The sequence below is a fragment of the Camelina sativa genome, chromosome 5 (genome assembly GCF_000633955.1).
Source record: "Camelina sativa cultivar DH55 chromosome 5, Cs, whole genome shotgun sequence".
NCBI lineage: Eukaryota > Viridiplantae > Streptophyta > Magnoliopsida > Brassicales > Brassicaceae > Camelina > Camelina sativa.
Window position 1 is genome coordinate 6,420,297 of NC_025689.1, and position 20,989 is coordinate 6,441,285.

The following is a 20,989-nucleotide window of genomic DNA, read 5'->3' on the forward strand; positions in this document are numbered from 1 at the left end:
GAAAAAAAAAAAAAAAAAAAAAGATTGGTTGGGTCGTAGCACGTGGCTTCGGTTGGCATCTCACAAGTCGCATGATGTAAAAAAGTAGCGTTTACAAAAGTTAAATTAAAACGCCAAAAGTAATGTTTCAAGTTGCGGTGAAGTGTTGAGAACTGAGATATAATGTTTCAGGGCCCTGTATAGAATTGGGTCTGCTCCAGTAAAATATATGCATGGGCTTTTCTTTAAAAAACCCAAACGTATAATAATTTTGAGGACCCATCTTTATATTTTTATTATTATTTTCCTCTTTAAAAAAAAAAAATCAAAATTTCTCATTTTTTTCAGTTAAAAGTTAAAACATAATATATAACATTTTTTTTTCTTCTTCAAAAGATTTTATGTATGGCGTCCTTTCTCTCTGAAAAGGGCGATTCTTTGAGCGATTTACAGTTATTTTTTCGATTGCTTTCTCCTTGCCGGAGTGTTCCTCCGATTGCATCTTATTTACATTCGGAATTAAGATCTGTCGGTTTTCTTCTGCCCAAGCGGTTACATGGCAGTTTCTCGATTCCGTTTATCTCGTTGGATAACCGTTTCGGGAAACCGCCATGGCCAAACATATATAAATACTCACTTCCCGGCATCTTTTCTGTTTCAATTCTGTTATCCCCTTCTCTCAATTTCATCGCCTTTTCCTTACTTACAACTATGAGTGATAACATTAGGAAATCCCTCCAGGATCTTGATTTGGGAATCGATGACGCACCGGTTCCACTTCCTCCACAATTCATCGCAAAGGCGGTTTCTGCGAATCGCTTCTCTTTGGTGGTTCAAACTGTGAATCCGCGTAAGCAAAATCTAAGAGCCTTAATTGACCACATGCCACGGTTTGGGGGTTTGAAGGGTCGGTGGTTGGTCGAGTTTTGGGTCCGGGGAGAGCGCTATTCGTGTTCCAATCTGAAGAATCAATGAATAATGTTCTGCGCCGTGGTCCTTGGTCTTTTAATGGCTGGATGCTATCTGTTCACCGTTGGCATCCGAACATCACTGATGAGACTCTGAAGATAATCCCACTCTGGGTTCAGATAAGAGGGATTCCTCTTCTCTATCTCTCATCCGACATGGCCAGGTATGTGGGTGACCAATTAGGACCAGTGGATCCGGTTGATTTTGATGAAAATGCTCATTTGGTCGAGTTTGTATGGGTTAGTATAGATTGGAATGTAGATTGGCCATTACGTTTTCAAAGGAACTTCCAGTTTACTGTCGGCGATAATACTATCATTAAGTATCGCTTTGAGAGACTCAGGAAATTCTGCTCTAAATGTGGTTCCTTGAAACACGATGTTGCTGACTGTGATTTGGATGTGGTAGAGGAACAATTCTACCAAGAACCCCCGCAAGACAATGGTCCAAATGATGGTCCAATTGATGCTGCTCAACCGGAGGCAAATGATGTTATGTCTGACACTAACACTCTCTAAACTATTGACCCTTTTGAGACGATTCCCGGTCTCAAGAACCACTTCTCCACTCCGGGTGCTGGCCCAAGTTCTGAACCTTCCACTACACCAAGTGTTTTCGAGGACACTGAACTAACTGCTGAAAGGCTCCGCTACCTGCATGCCAAGTTTAGCAAGCAGTTTGTTGACACTTTCTCTCCCATTGAAGATGATAAGTGCTCAAACAGAACATCTTCTCTTGGTTGATCCAAAAGGAAACGAGTGGACGTAGAAGCTTTCTACCAACGATGGGAGGCTGTTGAGGATCAGGCGGTCCTATGCCAGATCCGCAAGAAAGACCGAGTTGAGTCCGAAGGCTCCTGCTCTGCAGGTAACAAGATCGACGGAGGCGCGGGGGGGCCCGGTACCCCCATTGTTCCCCATATGACGATCGTCTCTTGGAATTGCCAGGGTCTTGGTGGATCCTTTACTCAATTACGTCTACGTAATATATGTTGTATGTATAAACCTAATATATTATTTCTAGTTGAAACTCTTAATAAGTGTAGTATGGTGTGTGACTTTGTTAACTCTCTAGGATTTGCTAATGTAATAACTGTACCCCCTCAAGGTAGGAGTGGTGGTCTAGCATTGTGTTGGAAAGACAATGTTTCAGTATCCAAAAACTTTCAGGATGCTCGAATCATTGATGTAAACATTAAGTATTATGGGTTTGCTTTCTATTTGTCCTGTGTTTATGGTCATCCGAATTCGGAATTAAGATATCAACTGTGGGATCGACTAGAACAAATTTCTGTAAACAGAGATGGTCCGTGGGCGTTAATAGGAGACTTTAACGAAATTCTATCCAATGAGGAAAAACTTGGTGGTCCATTACGTGCTGAATCTACCTTTAGTGATTTCAAACATATGGTGTCAGTTTGTGATTTAGCTGATTTAAGATCAACAGGGGATAAGTTTTCTTGGGTGGGAGAAAGATATTCACACACTGTGAAATGTTGTTTGGATAGAGTAATGACAAATTCAGAGTGGACTGCAACTTTCCCAAGAGCTACATCGGAGTTCCTTGACTTTAGTGGTTCGGACCACAAACCAATAGTGACAAGATTGGGAATTTTAAACTCAAGCAAGAATAAGTCTTTTAGATTTGATAAGAGACTAATATGTGTTGCAAACTTCAAAAACTATGTCCATGAAGGATGGAATTTCTGTAAGTCTCAGCAGCATCATACAATCGTAGATCAAATAAGGAATTGCAGACGTTATATGGCCAGGTGTAAGCGTTAAAACAATCTGAACTCTGCCAAACAAATTAATATTCTTCAGTATCGTCTAAACAGAGCTATGTCTAGTCTGCATCGCTGTGACAGAGACCTCATTCCAAGACTTCGACATGATCTTGCATTAGCTTACAAGAATGAAGAGATTTATTGGAAACAAAAGAGTAGGAACTTGTGGCTCCAGGTTGGAGATCGAAACACAAAATTTTTTCACGCTTGTACAAAAAACAGATTTGCCCAGAACTACATTTATTCTATAAATGACGAAGAGGGCAATACTTTTAGTGGTGAAACGGCTGTTGGTCAACATGCTGCCAATTATTTCCAGACAATGTATACTTCTATGCGACACAAGGTATCCCCTAATGATTTTGCGGACTTTATCCCAACTTTGACTGAGGAAATAAATGACGAACTCACAAGGGACTTCACCAGTGAGGAAATATTTAAAGCTTTATCATTGATCGGTGATGACAAAGCGCCGGGACCTGATGGTCTTACTGCAAGGTTCTACAAGGAATGCTGGGATGTTGTGGGAGAAGATGTTACGAATGAAGTTAAACAATTTTTTCATTCTTCTACGATGAAACCAGGGATAAATAACACAAATATTTGCATGATTCCGAAAATTACAGAGCCAGTAACTCTCTCGGATTATCGTCCGATTGGACTATGTAATGTCATTTATAAAATCATCTCCAAATGCTTGGTAATGCGATTAAAACGACATCTAGATGCTATAGTTTCGGACTCTCAAGCGGCATTCATACCTGGTCGTTTGGTCACAGACAATATATTGATAGCTCATGAACTAATGCATTCTCTAAAAGTGAGGAAGCGGGTCTCTCAAACATACATGGCTGTTAAGACGGATGTTAGCAAAGCGTATGACCGGGTGGAATGGAATTTTTTGGAGACTACCATGCAGTTGTTTGGCTTTTCTCCGGTTTGGATTAAGTGGATTATGGCCACGGTCACGTCTGTTGAATATGCAGTTCTTATTAATGGCACTCCATTTGGTAAGGTGGTTCCTGAGAGAGGAATTAGACAAGGTGACCCTTTGTCACCTTATCTATTTATCCTGTGTGATGATATTCTTAGCCACTTAATCAAATCTCAAGTATCCTCTGGGCATATACAAGGCATAAAAATAGGCAATGGAGTACCAACTATCACACATCTACAGTTTGCTGATGATAGTTTATTTTTCTGCCGAGCAAACATTCGAAACTGTCAAGCATTAAAGGATGCTTTTGATGTTTACGAATATTATTCTGGACAAAAAATTAATACCTCGAGATCTCTTATCACTTTTGGCTCTCCTGTGTTTGGACATCGACAGAATGTTATGAAAAATATATTACATATTTCAAACCAGGGTGGAGGAGGAAAGTACCTTGGGTTACCTGAACAGTTTGGTCGTAAAAAAAGGGAGATGTTTGATTATATCATTGAACGTGTGCGACAACGTACTACGAACTGGAGTTTTAAGTTTCTATCCTCAGCAGGAAAAGAGGTGCTTTTAAAGTCAGTTGCGGCAGCCATGCCAGTGTATGCAATGTCCTGTTTTAAGTTGCCTCTGGGGCTCATTTCTGAAATAGAAAGTATCCTTATGCGGTTCTGGTGGAAGAAAAGTGCAGCTTCAAGAGATATATCCTGGATTGCTTGGAAATGTCTCCAATACTCGAAGAAAGAAGGGGGTTTTGGTTTTAAAGATCTATCAAAATTTAATGATTCGCTTTTGGCAAAACAAGCCTGGCGGATTCTTCGTCATCCAAATACATTGTTCGCCAAGGTAATGAAAGCCAGATACTTTCCGGACGAATCCATCCTTGATGCTACACCTAAAAAGTTACAATCCTACGGCTGGTCCTCCAAACTTTCTGGTCTGGTTTTGTTGAAAAAGGGTGTGAGACATATTGTAAGCGATGGCACGTCCATTCGCATCAACATGGATAATATTATTGCTGCTCATCCGCCTCGCCATGCTAATATCATTAATCCCACAGAGACGTGTTTCCTCTCTGACCTTATCCTGTCCAATGGCCCAGTTAAAGCATGGAATATACATGTTGTTGAAAATGAGATTAGTCTTGAGGATGTTTCACGAATCACTTGCCTTTATATTCCTCAATCAAGTCCTGCAGATAAACTAATTTGGCACTATAACAAATCCGGTGAGTACACGGTTAGGTCTGGTTACTGGCTAGCCACACATGATCCTTTTGATAATGGTCAAGCTCCTATTGCTCCACATGGTTCTATCGTTCTTAAAAAACAAATTTGGAAGCTCAAAATATTGCCCAAAATTAATCACTTTCTTTGGAGCATTTCGTCAAAATCAGTGGACACTGCTACACGTTTGGTAACTCGAGGTATCCCCATTGATACTATATGTCAACGATGTAAGATGACTGTGGAATCCATTAACCATGCTCTGTTTCTTTGCCCCTTATCCCAAGCTGTTTGGAATTCAGTGAATGTTCCCCAAGTGTCTTCCTTCCATGCGAGAGATGCCGAGATTAATTTATCAACTTTAATGGACATATATTTGGACGACTCGAGGTCTGATGAAGAGAGGTTTCTTCCGTTTTGGCTAATATGGAATATATGGAAAGCGCGTAATAATTTTATTTTCAATAACATACGTGAAGATCCTCTGTTCTGTTTTCATCAAACAAAAGGCGAAGTCTCGGAATGGATAGCGGCGACTGGTGGTCTAACAAAAACTTTTTCTATTTCAAGACATTCAATTCCCCAGGTTTGGAAACGACCTATATCTCCAATGGTCAAGTGCAACTTTGATGCAAGTTATTCCTCTGTGACGAATAAAACAATGGGCGGATGGATCATTAGAAACTCATTAGGTGCTGAGCTTGTATGGGGTTCGTCTATTCTCCGAAATGCTCAATCTGCTTTGGAAGCTGAAGCTGAAGCTTTACTTTTTGCAATGCAGCAGACGTTAGCCTATGGTTTTGATAATGTTTGCTTTGAAGGTGACTGTAAAATTCTAATCGATGATGTCAACGTTCCTTGATGGATGTTTCATATATAATTTACTTCAAGATATCCAATCTCTTGCAAACTATTTCAAGACTGTTTCATTTTCATTTTCTCACCGTTCAAGTAATGATGTAGCCCATGTATTAGCTCAATTTGGATGTCATAACACAGATTTATATATTGCTTGTACTAATCCACCTCCTTGGATGTTGGAGCCTCTGTATGTTCACAAATTTAACTATTAATAAAGTTCACTTTTGCCGGAAAAAAAAAATATATATATAACATATAAAAACCACATTTTTTTAAAGCCCACTACATCATACAATAAAATAAAATAACATGTTAATAATATTTATTGTAAAAAGAACCAAGAAATATAATTTATTCAAAATGTCAATCTGTTTCTAGGGAATTTTTTTCTTTTCAATCGTTAAATAGTTAATAAACGTTGTTTAAGCACTTTTAAATTTTTTTATGTACTGTATAGAAAAAATATGTGGGTAAAATTAACATTTAAAACTAAGAGATATAGGTGCTATAATACACGGTTAACGTTTTCCAAAAATTATAATATAATAATAAAAATTATTGTTATATTTCTTTTTAAAAAATAAATTTATATTGAGATAGTATTTATTTTTAGTATTGCAATTATTTGTTAAATATACGTATATTTTTTTGAATACTAATTATTTTAAAATTTTATAGTATTTAATTTGTTTGATGTATGGTATAGTTTTATATTGTTTGTTTGTTGTATATGTGCATCATTATTTTGTGAAATATTTTAAAGTAGTAATTATAATATCATAATTGTGAGTAACTAAATTTTATAAATTTATCAATCTCATAAATTTAGTTTTACCAACCAGCCAACATTAAACACACATATTTTTTTCTTCATAAATTGAATAATATCTTTGTTTTTAAAAATTTTAAACACAACATATGCAGAAAAAAAAATCTATATATTTTGTTAATCATAAGTATTATATAATAATTCAAAAAACTTGTAGATAAAATAGAAGAAATTAAGATGATAGGAGAATCATTATTTAACATCTTAATAAAATCTTCTAAATATAGTTATTAAAAATAATTATATTATTATATACTTATATATAAAATCTTAATTTTTAAAATTCTGATTGGTTTATAAATTTTTTAAATTTATTATAATTTTCATCCATAATTAAGTAGAGAGAGAAAATATTTCTTTTTAGGAAACTATATTTTTATCTTTAAAAGATTTTATTAGTTTAAAATTAAAATTATATTTTTATCTTTATTGAAAAATTAAACAATTACCTTAAGACCAATGGCATGACAATATAACTTTTTATCTTTTTTAAAGTTAATTTTATATTTATACTTCTCAATTAATGTAGTAGGATATCATTAACTAATTAATAAAATTTGCTATATATTATTTGACTAGTCTATTAATAAAAAAAATTTAGAAAAAAGGACACGAAGTCATTAGATTGTGTCAAAGATAAAAGATACTAACAAAATTTAGGTTAATAAAGTAAAATGGCGCAAGAGAGCTCCAGAGCCGCTTCAAGTCTTCCTAGATTGTGTAACGATCATCTTCGTGGTGGTCATCTCCGTAATATTGACTTAATAAGCTCGTTGCCTGATGAGATCCTCCAACATATCCTCTTCTTTGTTCCGACGCAACTCGCCATCACAACTTGTGTCTTGTCTAGACGATGGAGGCATGTATGGTCCGATACACCTTTTCTTTCCTTTGTTGATAGCTATATGCCGCCAGGCAATGCTGCTTGGATAAACGAAGCCCTAACTCGCTGCACAGCTCCCAAGATGATCAAGTTTCATCTCAAAACCAGAATGTATCACACTGCTGCCGACGTGGACAGGTGGATAGAGTTCGCCATGTCCCGCAACGTGGAGAATCTATCCCTCTGCGTCGGTCAAAATTCTAATTATCATTATAACTATAACATTCCTGATATCGTCTACATCAATTCATCTATTAAGCAACTCAACTTTGAGTTACCACATGTTTGTATAATTCCCTCATGTTCTATATCTTGGACATCGCTAAAGAAGTTGTCCTTGTCTTGGAGTTCTCTCTCCGATGAATATGTTGCTAAGATTCTATGTGGTTGTCCGATTCTCGAAAGCTTAAGATTGAATCATTGTCCACATGTTAGGGTTCTTGCTCTCAGCAAATCGCTGGGCGTGAGAACATTAGAAATAACCTGCAGCCGTTTTGTGTCGGGGCCAATGCAGATTGTGGCACCAAATGTCCATTCTCTCAGAATGCACAACTATCAGTTACCATGTACTTTAGTTGATGTCTCGTCTTTAACTGTAGCTAAAGTGGACGTTTCCCGTCACTCAGGTCGGGAGACAATCAATGATTACCTATTTGAATCCCTTCATGAAATGCTAGAGAAGTTTCAGAATGCAGAGAAGCTTAATTTTGGGTGCAACTTTCTTCAGGTATGTTTTAGGATCTAACGTCTACAACTCTCTTACTTACTTTACTAATGTTGGTTTCACAGTTAACGTGTGCCGATGGATTAGTTTTCATGAGGCCTGTATAAGTTTACGAATGGTACTAATAAGTATTTTGTTTTGTGGTTCACTATCACTTATCCTAGCTTTTATCTGTTGCGGAGGTTCGTGGTATTACTTTTCCGATGTTGAAGATAAAAGCTTTGATTCTTGAGACAGAGATCTTTCAGTGTATTATTCCTGGTATAGAAACACTGTTGCAAAACTCACCTAATTTAAAGACGGTGACAGTTCATGCAAACACACAGGTTCGTATATTTACCATAAACTTCTGTTGTAACTATCATCGAGTTCGAATAATCCAAGAATCATGTTTTCTTTTGTTGTTTTCTTCTGTTGAGAAGAACTATTATAACGAGTACGTGGGCGTGGGAGGTTGGAGATCAAAAGATGGAGCCTCTTGGAATAGATCCCACTGTGAATTAGAGTCGAAGCACGTGGCTTCATTTGTGGAACTTGTGCTTAAAAACACAAAGGCATTAGACAAGATGGTTCTACAGTTATATGGAGATTACCCTAGGTTGAAGTTTGAAGAGTTGGTTCAAACACTTCCTCACAACAATACTGTCTCCATTGTGCTCTCAACCAGTCAGAATGGCACACATCATATGAGTGGTGAATCATAGGGTTTAGTCTTGAGTCTTGATGACCATCTTACATGGAACCTCAATTAATTAATCTACAGTGTTTTTTTGTTTTTTACTTACACATTGGATCTGAACCTGGTTAATGACACAATGGCCATCTTAGTAAACAATATTAGACTGCAACTTTTAAGCACAATTTCATCAGATTTTTCAAATTAAAAATCTAACTTATTTTCAGTTTTTATAAGCTTTCCATTGTTGTACAAAATTCCACTTTTGGTGTGGTTCTACTTGAGATTGATAAAGAACCAGCCTGTGATAACACGAGAGAAGACCAAAGTATATCACTTGGATGTGGATCCAGATTATATAATAAGTAATAATTGTTTGAAGAGAGCGGTTGGATTTGCAATGGTTTTTAAGATTATTGTTGGTTTGATTTGGTTATCAAACTCGATTAATATGTTTTGTATGATTTTTGTGAACTCATCAACTCATTTTAACCAAACGCATAAACCATTTTGATCCATTAATATTAACTAACTAAAACACACCCCAAGTAATATATATATATATGGCGGACAACAGCTTGCTCGACAGCCGCTTCACATAGCCGCCGCAATGATCATCGCCAGAGTATGGACTTAATCAGCTCCATGCCTGATGTGATCCTCCAACATATCCTCTTCTTTGTTCCGACGAAACTCGCCATCGAAACTTCTGTCTTGTCAAAACGATGGAGGCAAGTATGGTCCAATATATCTGGTCTCTCCATTGATGATTATAAAAATGATGCTGATGCGATAAACGAAACCTTGACTCGCTACACAGCTTCCAAGATGATCAAGTTTCATCTATCAAGCTGCATGATCAAGCACACTGTAACCAACATTAACAGATGGATCGAGTTCGCCATGTCCCGCAACGTGGAGGATCTATCCCTCTTTGTCGATTTTGTTCATGGTTATAACATTCCTGATTTATTCTACATCAGTTCCTCTGTTAAGCAACTCTGCCTTGTGTTACCATATTTTCATAGGACTCTCAAATGCTCTGCATCTTGGACATCTCTGAAAAAGCTGTCCTTGTGGTATTGTTTTCTCCCAGATGAATCTATTGCTAAGATTCTATATGGTTACGTTGTCCGGTTCTCGAAAGCTTAACATTGAATAACTCCAAACAACTTGAGGTTCTTGATCTCAGCAATATCGTTGCGACTGAGAACATTAGAGATAAGGGGGTCGGGACAAACGCAGACTCTGGCACCACATATCCATTGTCTCACATTGCGAAGCTCTCAGTCACCACTTACTTTAGTTGATTTCTCTTCTTTAACTGAAGCTAAACTGAACATTGGAATACAAGCCAGCGTCATGGATGGTTTACATCATCTAATAGTGTCAGTGACTAAAATGCTAAAGAAGTTGGAGAATGCAAAGAGGCTTAGTTTTGGGGGGAACTTTCTTCTGGTATGTTTTGAGACCATTCTTGCATTCTCTAATATTGTCCTAAACTCTTTCTTACTTACTTTTACTTATGTTGGTTATGAGGCTGTATAAGTAAGTTTACGAATGGTACCACAAGATCCAATGTGTTTTTTTGTTTACGTACATGATTCAACTCCTTCTTTCAAAACCTTCACTACCGTATTATGTTTAGATCGATTAAATCCATACTTTGAAAGAAGTGGTTTGAAGTATAGATCTTTGAAACTGATCGATCGATCGATGAGTAATTGTTTATAACAGAACAATATGTATCGGAAACTGCAAATTAACTTCAACTTTGATCTCAGTTCTCACGGTTCTATCAACTTAGGTATATATGTAACCAATAGTATTAACTATGCGACTATGTACGTCGTTTCTATACGAAGACCATCATTAATGAATTATTGAATTGTATAGTTCGTTTTGGTTAAAATTTGACTTATCGTTTGTTGTAAATGGTTCAAATTCAACGAATGGCAAAAGTCAGAAGACGCAGCTACGACGGAATGGATCACATTTACTTTAATTTGGGGTTTTCATCATTTCATGCTCAAATTGTTTGACATGTTTAATTCGTTATGCCAAGCGTAGAGATTTGACCCGGACACTGATGCTAACATATATATATATATATGTGTGTGTGTACATGTAAAGCTTTGTTTATTCTCAAGTCAAACTGTTTGGGAGACCAACCTAATGATTTCTATAGTCAAGGACATGCTTTGAAGTTTGAATTATGATTCCTCGGGTTTTTATGATGACATAAATATAGTGGTGCGTTGAAGATAAAAATAATGGTATTACAAAGAGATGATGGTTTTAAAATAACATTATATTAACTCGTATTCTTTCGAATTTGAATGATATCTTTGTAAAATAAAATTAAAAATTTGACAATTTTCTTTTTTCTTTTTTTTTTCTTCTTACAAACGGATCAAAATATGATACGTGGAAACGCTGGACACCAAAAAGAACTCCTTGCATGAATTTTTTCAGGCTCACATAAGAATTCCCGAATATGGACCTCCTCGTCCTCAATATAAGATTGAATGAATGGCGTACGAGTCACAATTAGGGTATTCATATATGTTTTCACCCAAATAACTTAACATCATGTACTAGCTTGCTATATTATAAGATGCGGTAAGTTAGGCTACGTATTCACATCTTCTTAACACCAAAATAATTCTCATAGTTCAAAGTTCAAACGATAGTTCTATCAAAATAACTGTCAAGATCAATCGTTACTACATAAATGATACTAATAGAATTATTTTTGTCATCTCCTAATTAAACTCAAACTCGTATGATAGTAAAAACGTCAGGATCGGCCTGTCCCTAACCAACAGATTGATTGATGAAGATGCATCATCTCTCACGCATATATAAGTCAAACCAGCATATTCCAAATCCAAACCCTTTTCAGATTCGCGACATAGACCCAAGTTTGGCGCCAACACCATACAACATCAATGATCCCACATGCTTTATACATATCATATGCCGTGTTCGGTGTTACTAGTACTGTACATAATGTCTAGTATTATTGTAGCTTTTTTGTAAACAGTAAACACCTGAATAATTGAATAACCATTAGACTAATAACAAAACGCAAGTATTTATCTTTTGCTATCATTTTCATAACTGACAAACATGATTCACTGTTACCTTTTGTCAACAGCTATTACTGTTGACAAAAAAAAGAAAAAAAAAAAGAACTTTTTGACTGGATTATGAGAAACAGTAACTACTTAAAAAACTGTTTCTGCATATAAAATAAAATAAACTTATCTGTTCATAATTCATATTCATGAACCATTATAATCATTTGAAATCATATAAACTGATAGTTATATATATTCTTTATAATTACCTTTTTATTTTAGCTATGTGATGTTTGATCTAATTCTTTTATACTAATCACACTCACTTATTCCACTTAAATTGTATTCATTAATGTTTCACACATGTCCTCCATTTTTTAACTATATATTGAGAGCTATAGATTTGTGGTGAGTATAACAGAGTATCCGTAAAAATGTCGTAATATTACAATAAACTAGAGAGATGGAGAGATCTATAGATAGAGGTCCACTAATTTGCGACCACAAAATAGATATCCACTATTTTTTTGCATTTATCTAATTGCTAAGTTTCTTTGTATTTCATGCTGCCAGATCCACTTCCATGAAGGAGACATGAGGTGGGCATTGATTGGATTTTGCAACCTATCACCTAATTCATATTATCATGATCACTACTATATATTGTTATTACTTTAATATTTGTCAATATATATTCATAGTGAGCAATGACATAACATCTTAGGTGGATTCCCATTTTGATTAAATAGATGAATGTATTTAGTACCGTTTCTTAAATATTATTTAGCTAGGTTCAGAAAATTCCAAATACGTTTCTAGGTACAGAAAACCACCTTTTGAAATTTGAGGCTAAAACAAAGTTTTAAAATTCAAGATGGCGAAGATGTATATTTAGATGATATTGGTAACTTGACCAGGGTTTGACAGACTTAACTAACAGAAATTTGAATTTATTTTTCAAAGGATGACGATTATATTTTATGTGTACTATTAATTTGACTATCTTAAAATCTTAACCTCTTCCTCGTAACAAACGATAAACGATAGAATACGTTTGGTTTATTCGATCTTCTTTAGTCCCGAATGATAAAACTTCTTTACATTATTTGTTTGTATTGTCACTTTCTTATTATATATATCTCCACTAGGACACTAGCTTACATCGTTACGTGAGACATATATTTGGCTCATATGAAAGAAAAAGTTAAGGGGAAATCAATTACTATTTTTTCTCTCTCTCTATGTCTATGGCGACAAGAAGTGATCACTTTGGCAACACGTCTTTTACAATTCACCAAAAAAATGAAAAGAAATTGGCAACACGTACATGTACACATGCAATTATTTGCCCCTGTGTAGATGAGTTCCACGCTATCCACAACGTATTTGGTTATTCTTTGCAATTAAATTATGTACATATTCCGATATGATTCCAAAGAGAAAAGCTTGTAATAAGTGGATTATGGGGTATAGAGGATATATTTATACATCAATTCCATTTAAAAAAAAAACCTCAAAATAGGGTGTCCGTGTCTGATTTATCCGCAGCACGGCAGCACCCAATGATTGATTTATTGCATGATCTTGAGTGATAATTATTTAGAAAAATACTAAAATTCAAAGATAAATACGTACGTATACAATTATTTAGAAAAATACAAAGCAAAAGAAGACTAGAGGGGCGAAATAGAAAGTGATGGGATCATCAACATGGTTTTGTTGTCATCGTTTTGTCTTTGTCCAGCAGTCTAGAAGAAATATTAAGTCACTATTTTTTTCATATTAAGATTAAGTCACCATTAATCATGCTAAATCATGTAGTTACATAAACAATGACTATATATGACAATAATGCACACATACACGTACATAGAATGCAAACAAATGCTATATGTTAAAAAAGACTTGCGTAATTGTGCAACTAATTAACAAATTCATTACCTCTTTTATATAATACGTACATGAAGATGGTTACGTAGTCTCTCTGTTTTACATAATATTTATATATATATATATACAGTACACGTAATTCCGTTTATATAAAAATACTGTAGTTCTTGGTTTGAGAAAATGTATATTTGAAGGAAATAACAAATATAAATGGATGAAAACTGAACATTTGGCCATGAGAATTATATAGTCATGGTTCATCGAGAAAATGGCTTTAGTTAGCTTTCCATCAATAAACTCAATAATATATTTCTTCATCTTATCAAGATTTCGTCCACTTTAATCATTTTAAACATCTTTCTAAAGGAATCAATCAACACAAATAATTATTAGGAAAGCTGAATCCAAAATACATGGTGTTAAATAAGTAAACACCCATAATAATACGTCTTGAATCGCCAAGAACAACGATAGTTCTATCAAAATTATCCGTTTTGATAGATAGCAGTTATGAGTTATAATATTCGCTTCATCATTTGACATTATTTTTGTTACTTGTTTGCTGAGAGTGCAATTAAAGTAAATCAATTAATTATTATTTGTTAAACGAATTAACTAACAAAGGAACGGGTGTTACACGTAAGAAGCGGATGGCTCCATCTCGACTTCAAAATTTTACCTAACTTGCTATACGTACGTGTGCAGCAACGCCTTGAGACACATATACTGTACTACAAAATTTTCGAAGTTTTTGGAGAATGAAATTAGCATGCAGAACTTGTAAAAGCGTAAGAGAATCAAATATTGATGCTTATCAATCAGCATATATCAGGATATCTCCTATATGTTTTCCCCCGGGTCGATCAAATTTGATGTAACAATGTAGTTCAAATGAATACAACAATTTCTGTCGTTTCACTTTGGAAGACAAAATGGATGCCCTATACGCAGAGCCGTGCCAAGAGTTACATGGACCATAAGCAATACTAAAAAAAAGTCTTAATTCAAAACAAAAAGTATCAAAACATGAGATTTACAAACTGGATTTAGAAACCAAACATGAAAAACATTTAGTTTTTTCTATTATTTTAACTGAAGAAGAAGAAAAACAAGGTAAGACATGGCAAAAAGATAAGGTGAAAGCTTTAAACAATGGTAATTTTTTTTTTTCTTCTGTAATATAAATAAAATTTTTCTATTTAGCCATAACATAATTAACAAATATAAGAAAATAAGAGCCTTAAAATTCTTTTTAAAATAAAAGACCGAAGCCAATGTTTATTTTTTCTGTACATAGCCACGGCTCTGCCTATACGACCAGCAAAGGTGTTTTCACGATATCTAATTCATATGAATAAATGAAGGAAGGTGGACTAAATGATAACTACTTATATAAAGGGTAACAATAATTATCATGGAAATAATAATATCATAGTTGATCGAAAAAAATGGCTTTAATTAGCTTTTCCACCAAAAAAATCATTAACTTTCATAAAACTGTATAGTCTTTTCAAGATTTCGTACAAGTTAATCATTTAAATCACCTTTCTACATAGGTCAATGAACCAAAATGATTTTTCAATGGAAAATAAACATTCATTCATAATCCTAAAAGATAATTATATTCCTTTTTTCATCATTTTACATTATTATTGTTATTTGTTTGCTGACACTACAATTAAAGTAAAAGCAATTAATTATTACATTAAAGAAACTAAACTAACAAAGGAACAAATGTTACACGTCAGAACCCGCTGGCTCAGACTCAGCCTTTCAAAATTTTCACCTAAAGTTGCTACTTTGTGTTCCCACATTTATGTTTTAACCCTTAGAGTTTTTTATATTTACAATTTAACCCCATGATTTACATAACGGAGCAGCCGTTGGGGTTCTCGTCGCTGAACATCCCAGGAGGAGCGTTCATGTTTGGCTGCGAGTACGGCACGTAACTCTCACTTGCGTAATTGTATCCTGAACCTGGATAACTCTGTCCTGCCATCGGATAACCCTGACCCGCCATCGGATAACCCTGACCTCCCATTGAATAACTCTGACCGTACACGTGTCCTTCTTGCCAATACATTGGACCCGTCGGATAAGATGAGTATCCATAGTAATCCATCTTATTCACCATGGCCACCGGCGGCGGCGCACCTCCTCCTCCTCCGCCACCTTCCTTCTTCTCTCCGCCGTCTCCACCTTCTTTCTTCTTCTCTCCGCCATCACCAGCCTCGTTCTTCTTCTCTCCACCGTCACCAGCTTCTTTCTTCTTCTCTCCACCGTCACTTACTTCCTTCTTTGCTTCGTCAACTACGGCAGTAGGAGCCTCTTTCTTAGCTTCAGGAGCGGCGGCGGCTTCCGTCTTCTTTTTCTCGGCGGCTCCGTCATCTTTCTTGGCGGGAACAAGAGGCTCAACGGTTCGTTTGAGTTTCTTGGTGAGGAGAGGCACTAGTTCTTTAACGTCCATTGTTCCTTTCACTGTCACCACGTCTTTAGCTCCGTCAACAGCCACCGTTTCGACCCCTGAATACAAATTAATTATTAATAAATTAGCACAATTAATATTTTTTCTTTTTGGTTTTCGAATTTTAGTAACTTCGTTTGTTATTTTTATTTTCTTACCTTTGATTTTCAATATTATTTTCTTGATTTTCTGAATACATCCTTCACAATGTAGTCTGATCTTTAAAGCCACCGAACTCTGTAACACAAAAGAGAAATTAAAGTCAAATTCAAATCAATAAATAATTCATACTCATTAGTACTTCGTTAGACAATTAAACTAGTTTTACTTTTTAGCTGCCTAATCTTTTTTCGTTTAGCTTAATCTGCCTAATTATAACTAGTGTGATCCACTCTACAAAATTGTATCCTTTTAAGTTGCTAACGTACGTTGTTTAAAAACCGGCGTACACTAGCACAAGCATAGTTGTCTCTTGTATTCAAGTAGATGTATACCTCTTTTGGAGCTGCCGGAGCAGCAGCAGGAGGAGGAGTCGCAGCCTTATCTCCACCGTCAGCTTTCTTCTCTTCAACGGCGGCGGGAACAGATCCCTCTACCTTAGGTTGTGAAGGTGGCGGTGGATTCGCGAGAACCACTTTTCTCTTAGTTTTCTCCTCCAACTTCTCCCGGAGAACCACCGGGTCAATCTTACCGACCACCGTAAGCTTATTCCCGCCAGTATCTGCCGTCACATCTTTCACTCCATTGAAGTGTTTCACCATTCGCTTGATCTTCTTAGCGCAGCCTTCGCAGTGCATATCAACTTTGTAAACAAAGGCAGAGGCCACCACCGCGGCAGCAGCGGCCGGAGCTGCCGCAGAATCTCCTCCACCGTTCTTTGGCTTGGTGTCTGTAGTCTCAGCTGAGACTACGGTGGCTGCTGGCTTCTTCTCTTGTTCAACTTTGGCACCTTCTTGAACCTCTCCCATTTCTTGGTTGAAGATAAGGATAAAATTTTATTAGGGGTTTATTTTTATTTTATTTTGTATTTCAAGGATGAAGAAATGTTTGAACAAGAGTAAGTGGAGGCAAATGTGCGTATATATAGAGAAATATAGGGTGCGTGGAGATTATTATTTTACAATATAGTTGATACTGATTTTTTTAACTTAGTATATTTATAATGGTTTGATGTAACATGTTGATTTCGTATGTGTTTGTGTGTGTGTGTATTTGTTGGGGGCTGAGGTCAGCGAGAGTGGGCGTTTGACGCCGGTTTGACACAAGTGATGGTACTAGACACGAAGGCACCAAGTTTCTGAACATATAACATTATTTTTATATAATCAATATGGATAATATTAATAAAAATTAGTTTGTTTTTTTACGTGAAATAGCTGATCAGTTTTAATGATTTCTTAAAGGTAAGCATATTGCTTTTGAAACACAAAAAGGATATACATCATTTCTCAGCTTTGACTACTTGATGACTATAGTCTAGATTAGCCGAATCTTAATCAGTTTAAGGTAAAAATACATTCGACCAATAGTCACAATTCAAAGAATATACATCCTACCTAACTAGAAAAACAAAACTTTTCTTAGAAGATATATCACGGCCTTAAAATACGAACTAGTTACAGAGTACAAACGCTATGTTATGCTGTTTTCTTTTTGAAGTACGTAGTACGAAAAGTTGGGATCATTTTGTTATTTGTTAGATACAAAGTGAATGAATTATTTTGTTAATAATTAAATATTGTATAATCATGAAAGAATGTTCACCAAAAGTTTGGTCAAAAACAAAATAAAAAATGGTCCAAAAGCACAAACAAGTAATCATAGGTTATATAATTTAGAGTAGGATATCGATGAGAAATGAATCGATAATTTTATGTCAGGTGAGAAATTAAATTAACTATAATAATGGAAAGATACGAAGCCAGAGATTGGTTAGACAACAAAACACGTCAAACAAGAGAACAGTTTTATTCAGTAGAATTTGGTTTCCAATAAGTTGGCAAATATAACCGTTAGAGATGTAATCTAATACAGTATACAACACAAAAACATTACATTATGGATATCGTTACAACTGGGTCGTAAACGAATTACGGGGACTAAATACTAATAGAAAGGGATGTTTTAGTTAAACCATTTTTTGAATTTTTGAACCACATCATTCTTGTTTTTTTAAAGGAATTTGTAAAGAGATTAAAGAGATAAAGATGATACTTTTCTTTCTGATAGATATTGGGTATTGGTTAAAGTCATGATTCTGCAAATTGCATAGTCTTGTCTCATTATAAGTGAAGTTGATGGAACCTCCTCTTCTCATTCTCTTTTTGGGTTTTCTATTGTTTTGAAATTTGATTTTAGCAAGTGGTTTTACTACAACAGATTACAAAAATAAATATAAAACTCCTTACAACAGATTTAGCAAACATTTTAGATATTTTGTTGTAGTTTTAGGAAAAATATACCCAAAATATATGATATAAAAATACCACATCTGATGTTAATCCCATTTAAAGCATATTAAGATCAGATCTAAAATAAAATAAAATACAGTACAAGATAAACGACAAGTCGCACATGGTTTTAATTTGTCAAGTAGTTTGACCGATTTATATATTTAGTACAGTACATGAAAGAATTCTAGACATGTGTGTGTGTAATTTACATATATGCTACTAGTAAATTTAACAACAAAAAAATATGCATAAACTAATATCTATTTATATGCATATTTCAAAAAATTCTATATGTTTTCGAGTATTGAGAGTGTAATTTCCACGTTTTCTTGTAATATACTATTCGTATCACTTAACCAATGCACAAATGCACAAATGCACATACACTAGTTTACACAATTCGTACAGCACCACTAGCTTATATAACCATTTTTAAAATTCTTCAATATAATTTTCTTTGCTCCCCTGAAGAGCAATTATTGATTTAAATTATACGAGTTTATTTGGTTTTAGACTTGTAGTAAGTTTCAGCTTCATGGAAGCGGCCAAGAACTGCCTATGTTAAAAAAACATGGGCTGCGGTATAGAGACAGAGACATGAGGAACTGCAAAAACATATTGAGTTTTACACTTTTACTTTTCTTATGAATACGATCTTATTGGGTTTTGTGTGTGAAAATATTGAACTTATTTGAAAACTTTATTTCAACTGCATATAAACAGTAAAAGGACAAGGAAAAAAAAAAATTGTTTGAAGAGTTGCGTAATTGCGTTTCGTTCTTCCCTTTACCGGTCCATTTTGTCAACATCATGTTTCATTGTGTTTTTTGTTGAATTTGTTTTTTTCATATGGTCCTATGTATGACGTAATACCTGAGGTGGACACATATATATTAGAGTTTGATTGAAAACTTTCTTTTTCGTGAAGTTTAACGATCAAAAATGACCACAAACTTTATCGTAAGTTTGTCTTTGTACTTTAAATTTTGTTGTTTGTGTTTTGAAAACTTATGTGTTAGTAGTTTGGAGTTTGGAGTTACGTTTGTCCTATATTTTTTCTTAGCTAAAATATGATTTTAGCATTTAACATTTATTGTTTTTGTTTTTATGTTGGCATCGTTTTTGCTTTTGTGCTTCTGTACCCTGTAGGAAGAAAAAGGTAAACATGGTTGTTACTTTTAACTATTTAACACGTCATATTGACTCAAATCCTTTAAACTATATTTGTCAAGTACCACAATCACGAATTTTGACGAAGGTTGTATAGCCACATGAAACACAAGCGTGTAAACGTTTTCAACACAGATTTCATCTTCAATTATGATAACAAAATTACTCATCATTAAATCTACTAATCGCCAAGATAAAGCCGTTCATATTACATTTGCTCCTCCGCGCATCTCCTTATATCTTTGCGAAAGAGGTGTATAGAAAACGATAGGGTATAGAAAACGTTTAGAAATCAAAGTTTAGTGGGGGCAGAGACAAAGTAGGAAACCAATTCAGCAAGAACTCAATTTTTAAACATGATATATCTAAACGGAGTTCCAATCTATATGCAACACTATTACAAGAAGAATTTTAAAATAAGATGAAAAGTTTGGATTTGGTACGGGTCTGTTTCAATATCATTGTTATCATTATTGTTTCCCTCGGCACAAGCACCTTATTTTATTAGAACGAGACCCTATCGCGACGAGTCTATATGGTGTAGAAGTATCTGGAAAGAAAAAGGAAATTTCCCACATTCCTAAATCCTAACAAATCGTGCTACCAAATTGACACGTACCATCTTAGCTGGAGGAATGTGACTCGTCCATTACACTAGATGTGAACCTACTACCTACATCATTAGTCCGATTGGTTCAGAGAGTAAGATCGGACCTATCGTACAATGTAATTACAGACTTACCTCTTTTGCTATAATCATAACTTTTGTTTCTTGCATAATTCGAGACCACCAACTAAGACCATGAGCATTGGTTGGGACAAAAACTTGGTTTCTCAAATATTTTAATCTTATTTTCAGAGTTTCTTAATTTTGGTATGAGCATTGGTGTCCCTCACAATTGGTCCCCTGAAAAAAATAATATTATTTTTTATTTTAAAAATTAATTATGTAAATTAAGAAGTAAAATCATATTAAAGTTTTAATTCAAATAAAACATATAACATTAACATTAAAAATATAAGAAAATTACAAAGTTACAAAAACTTGGAAAAAAA

At 34.9% G+C, this 20,989-nt stretch overlaps 4 protein-coding genes across 4 annotated transcripts in view; 2 read left to right on the forward strand and 2 right to left on the reverse strand.

Annotated features, from left to right (window-relative positions):
* Positions 1–626, reverse strand: part of LOC104785824 (TSL-kinase interacting protein 1) — a 7,701-nt gene extending 7,075 nt beyond the window's left edge. Inside the window, exon 1 of the mRNA XM_010511110.2 lies at positions 574–626. Within this exon, the coding sequence (XP_010509412.2) occupies positions 574–626 (53 nt within the window). The remainder of the gene's footprint in view (positions 1–573) is intronic.
* On the forward strand, positions 7,265–8,901 carry LOC104788944 (probable F-box protein At1g60180). The gene is made up of 4 exons (XM_019245217.1): positions 7,265–8,200; positions 8,263–8,298; positions 8,362–8,523; positions 8,620–8,901. The coding sequence occupies exons 1-4, from the start codon at positions 7,265–7,267 to the stop codon at positions 8,899–8,901; spliced, it is 1,416 nt and encodes a 471-aa protein (XP_019100762.1).
* Positions 9,501–10,025, forward strand: LOC104788946 (putative F-box/LRR-repeat protein At3g18150). Its single transcript, XM_019245218.1, has one exon. It carries the CDS (start codon positions 9,501–9,503, stop codon positions 10,023–10,025), a length of 525 nt encoding a protein of 174 aa, XP_019100763.1.
* On the reverse strand, positions 15,520–17,399 carry LOC104785825 (heavy metal-associated isoprenylated plant protein 3). The gene is made up of 3 exons (XM_010511111.2): positions 16,805–17,399; positions 16,469–16,547; positions 15,520–16,369 (listed from the first exon to the last, which is right to left on the reverse strand). Exons 1-3 carry the CDS (start codon positions 17,276–17,278, stop codon positions 15,711–15,713), a joined length of 1,212 nt encoding a protein of 403 aa, XP_010509413.1. The 5' UTR covers positions 17,279–17,399; the 3' UTR covers positions 15,520–15,710.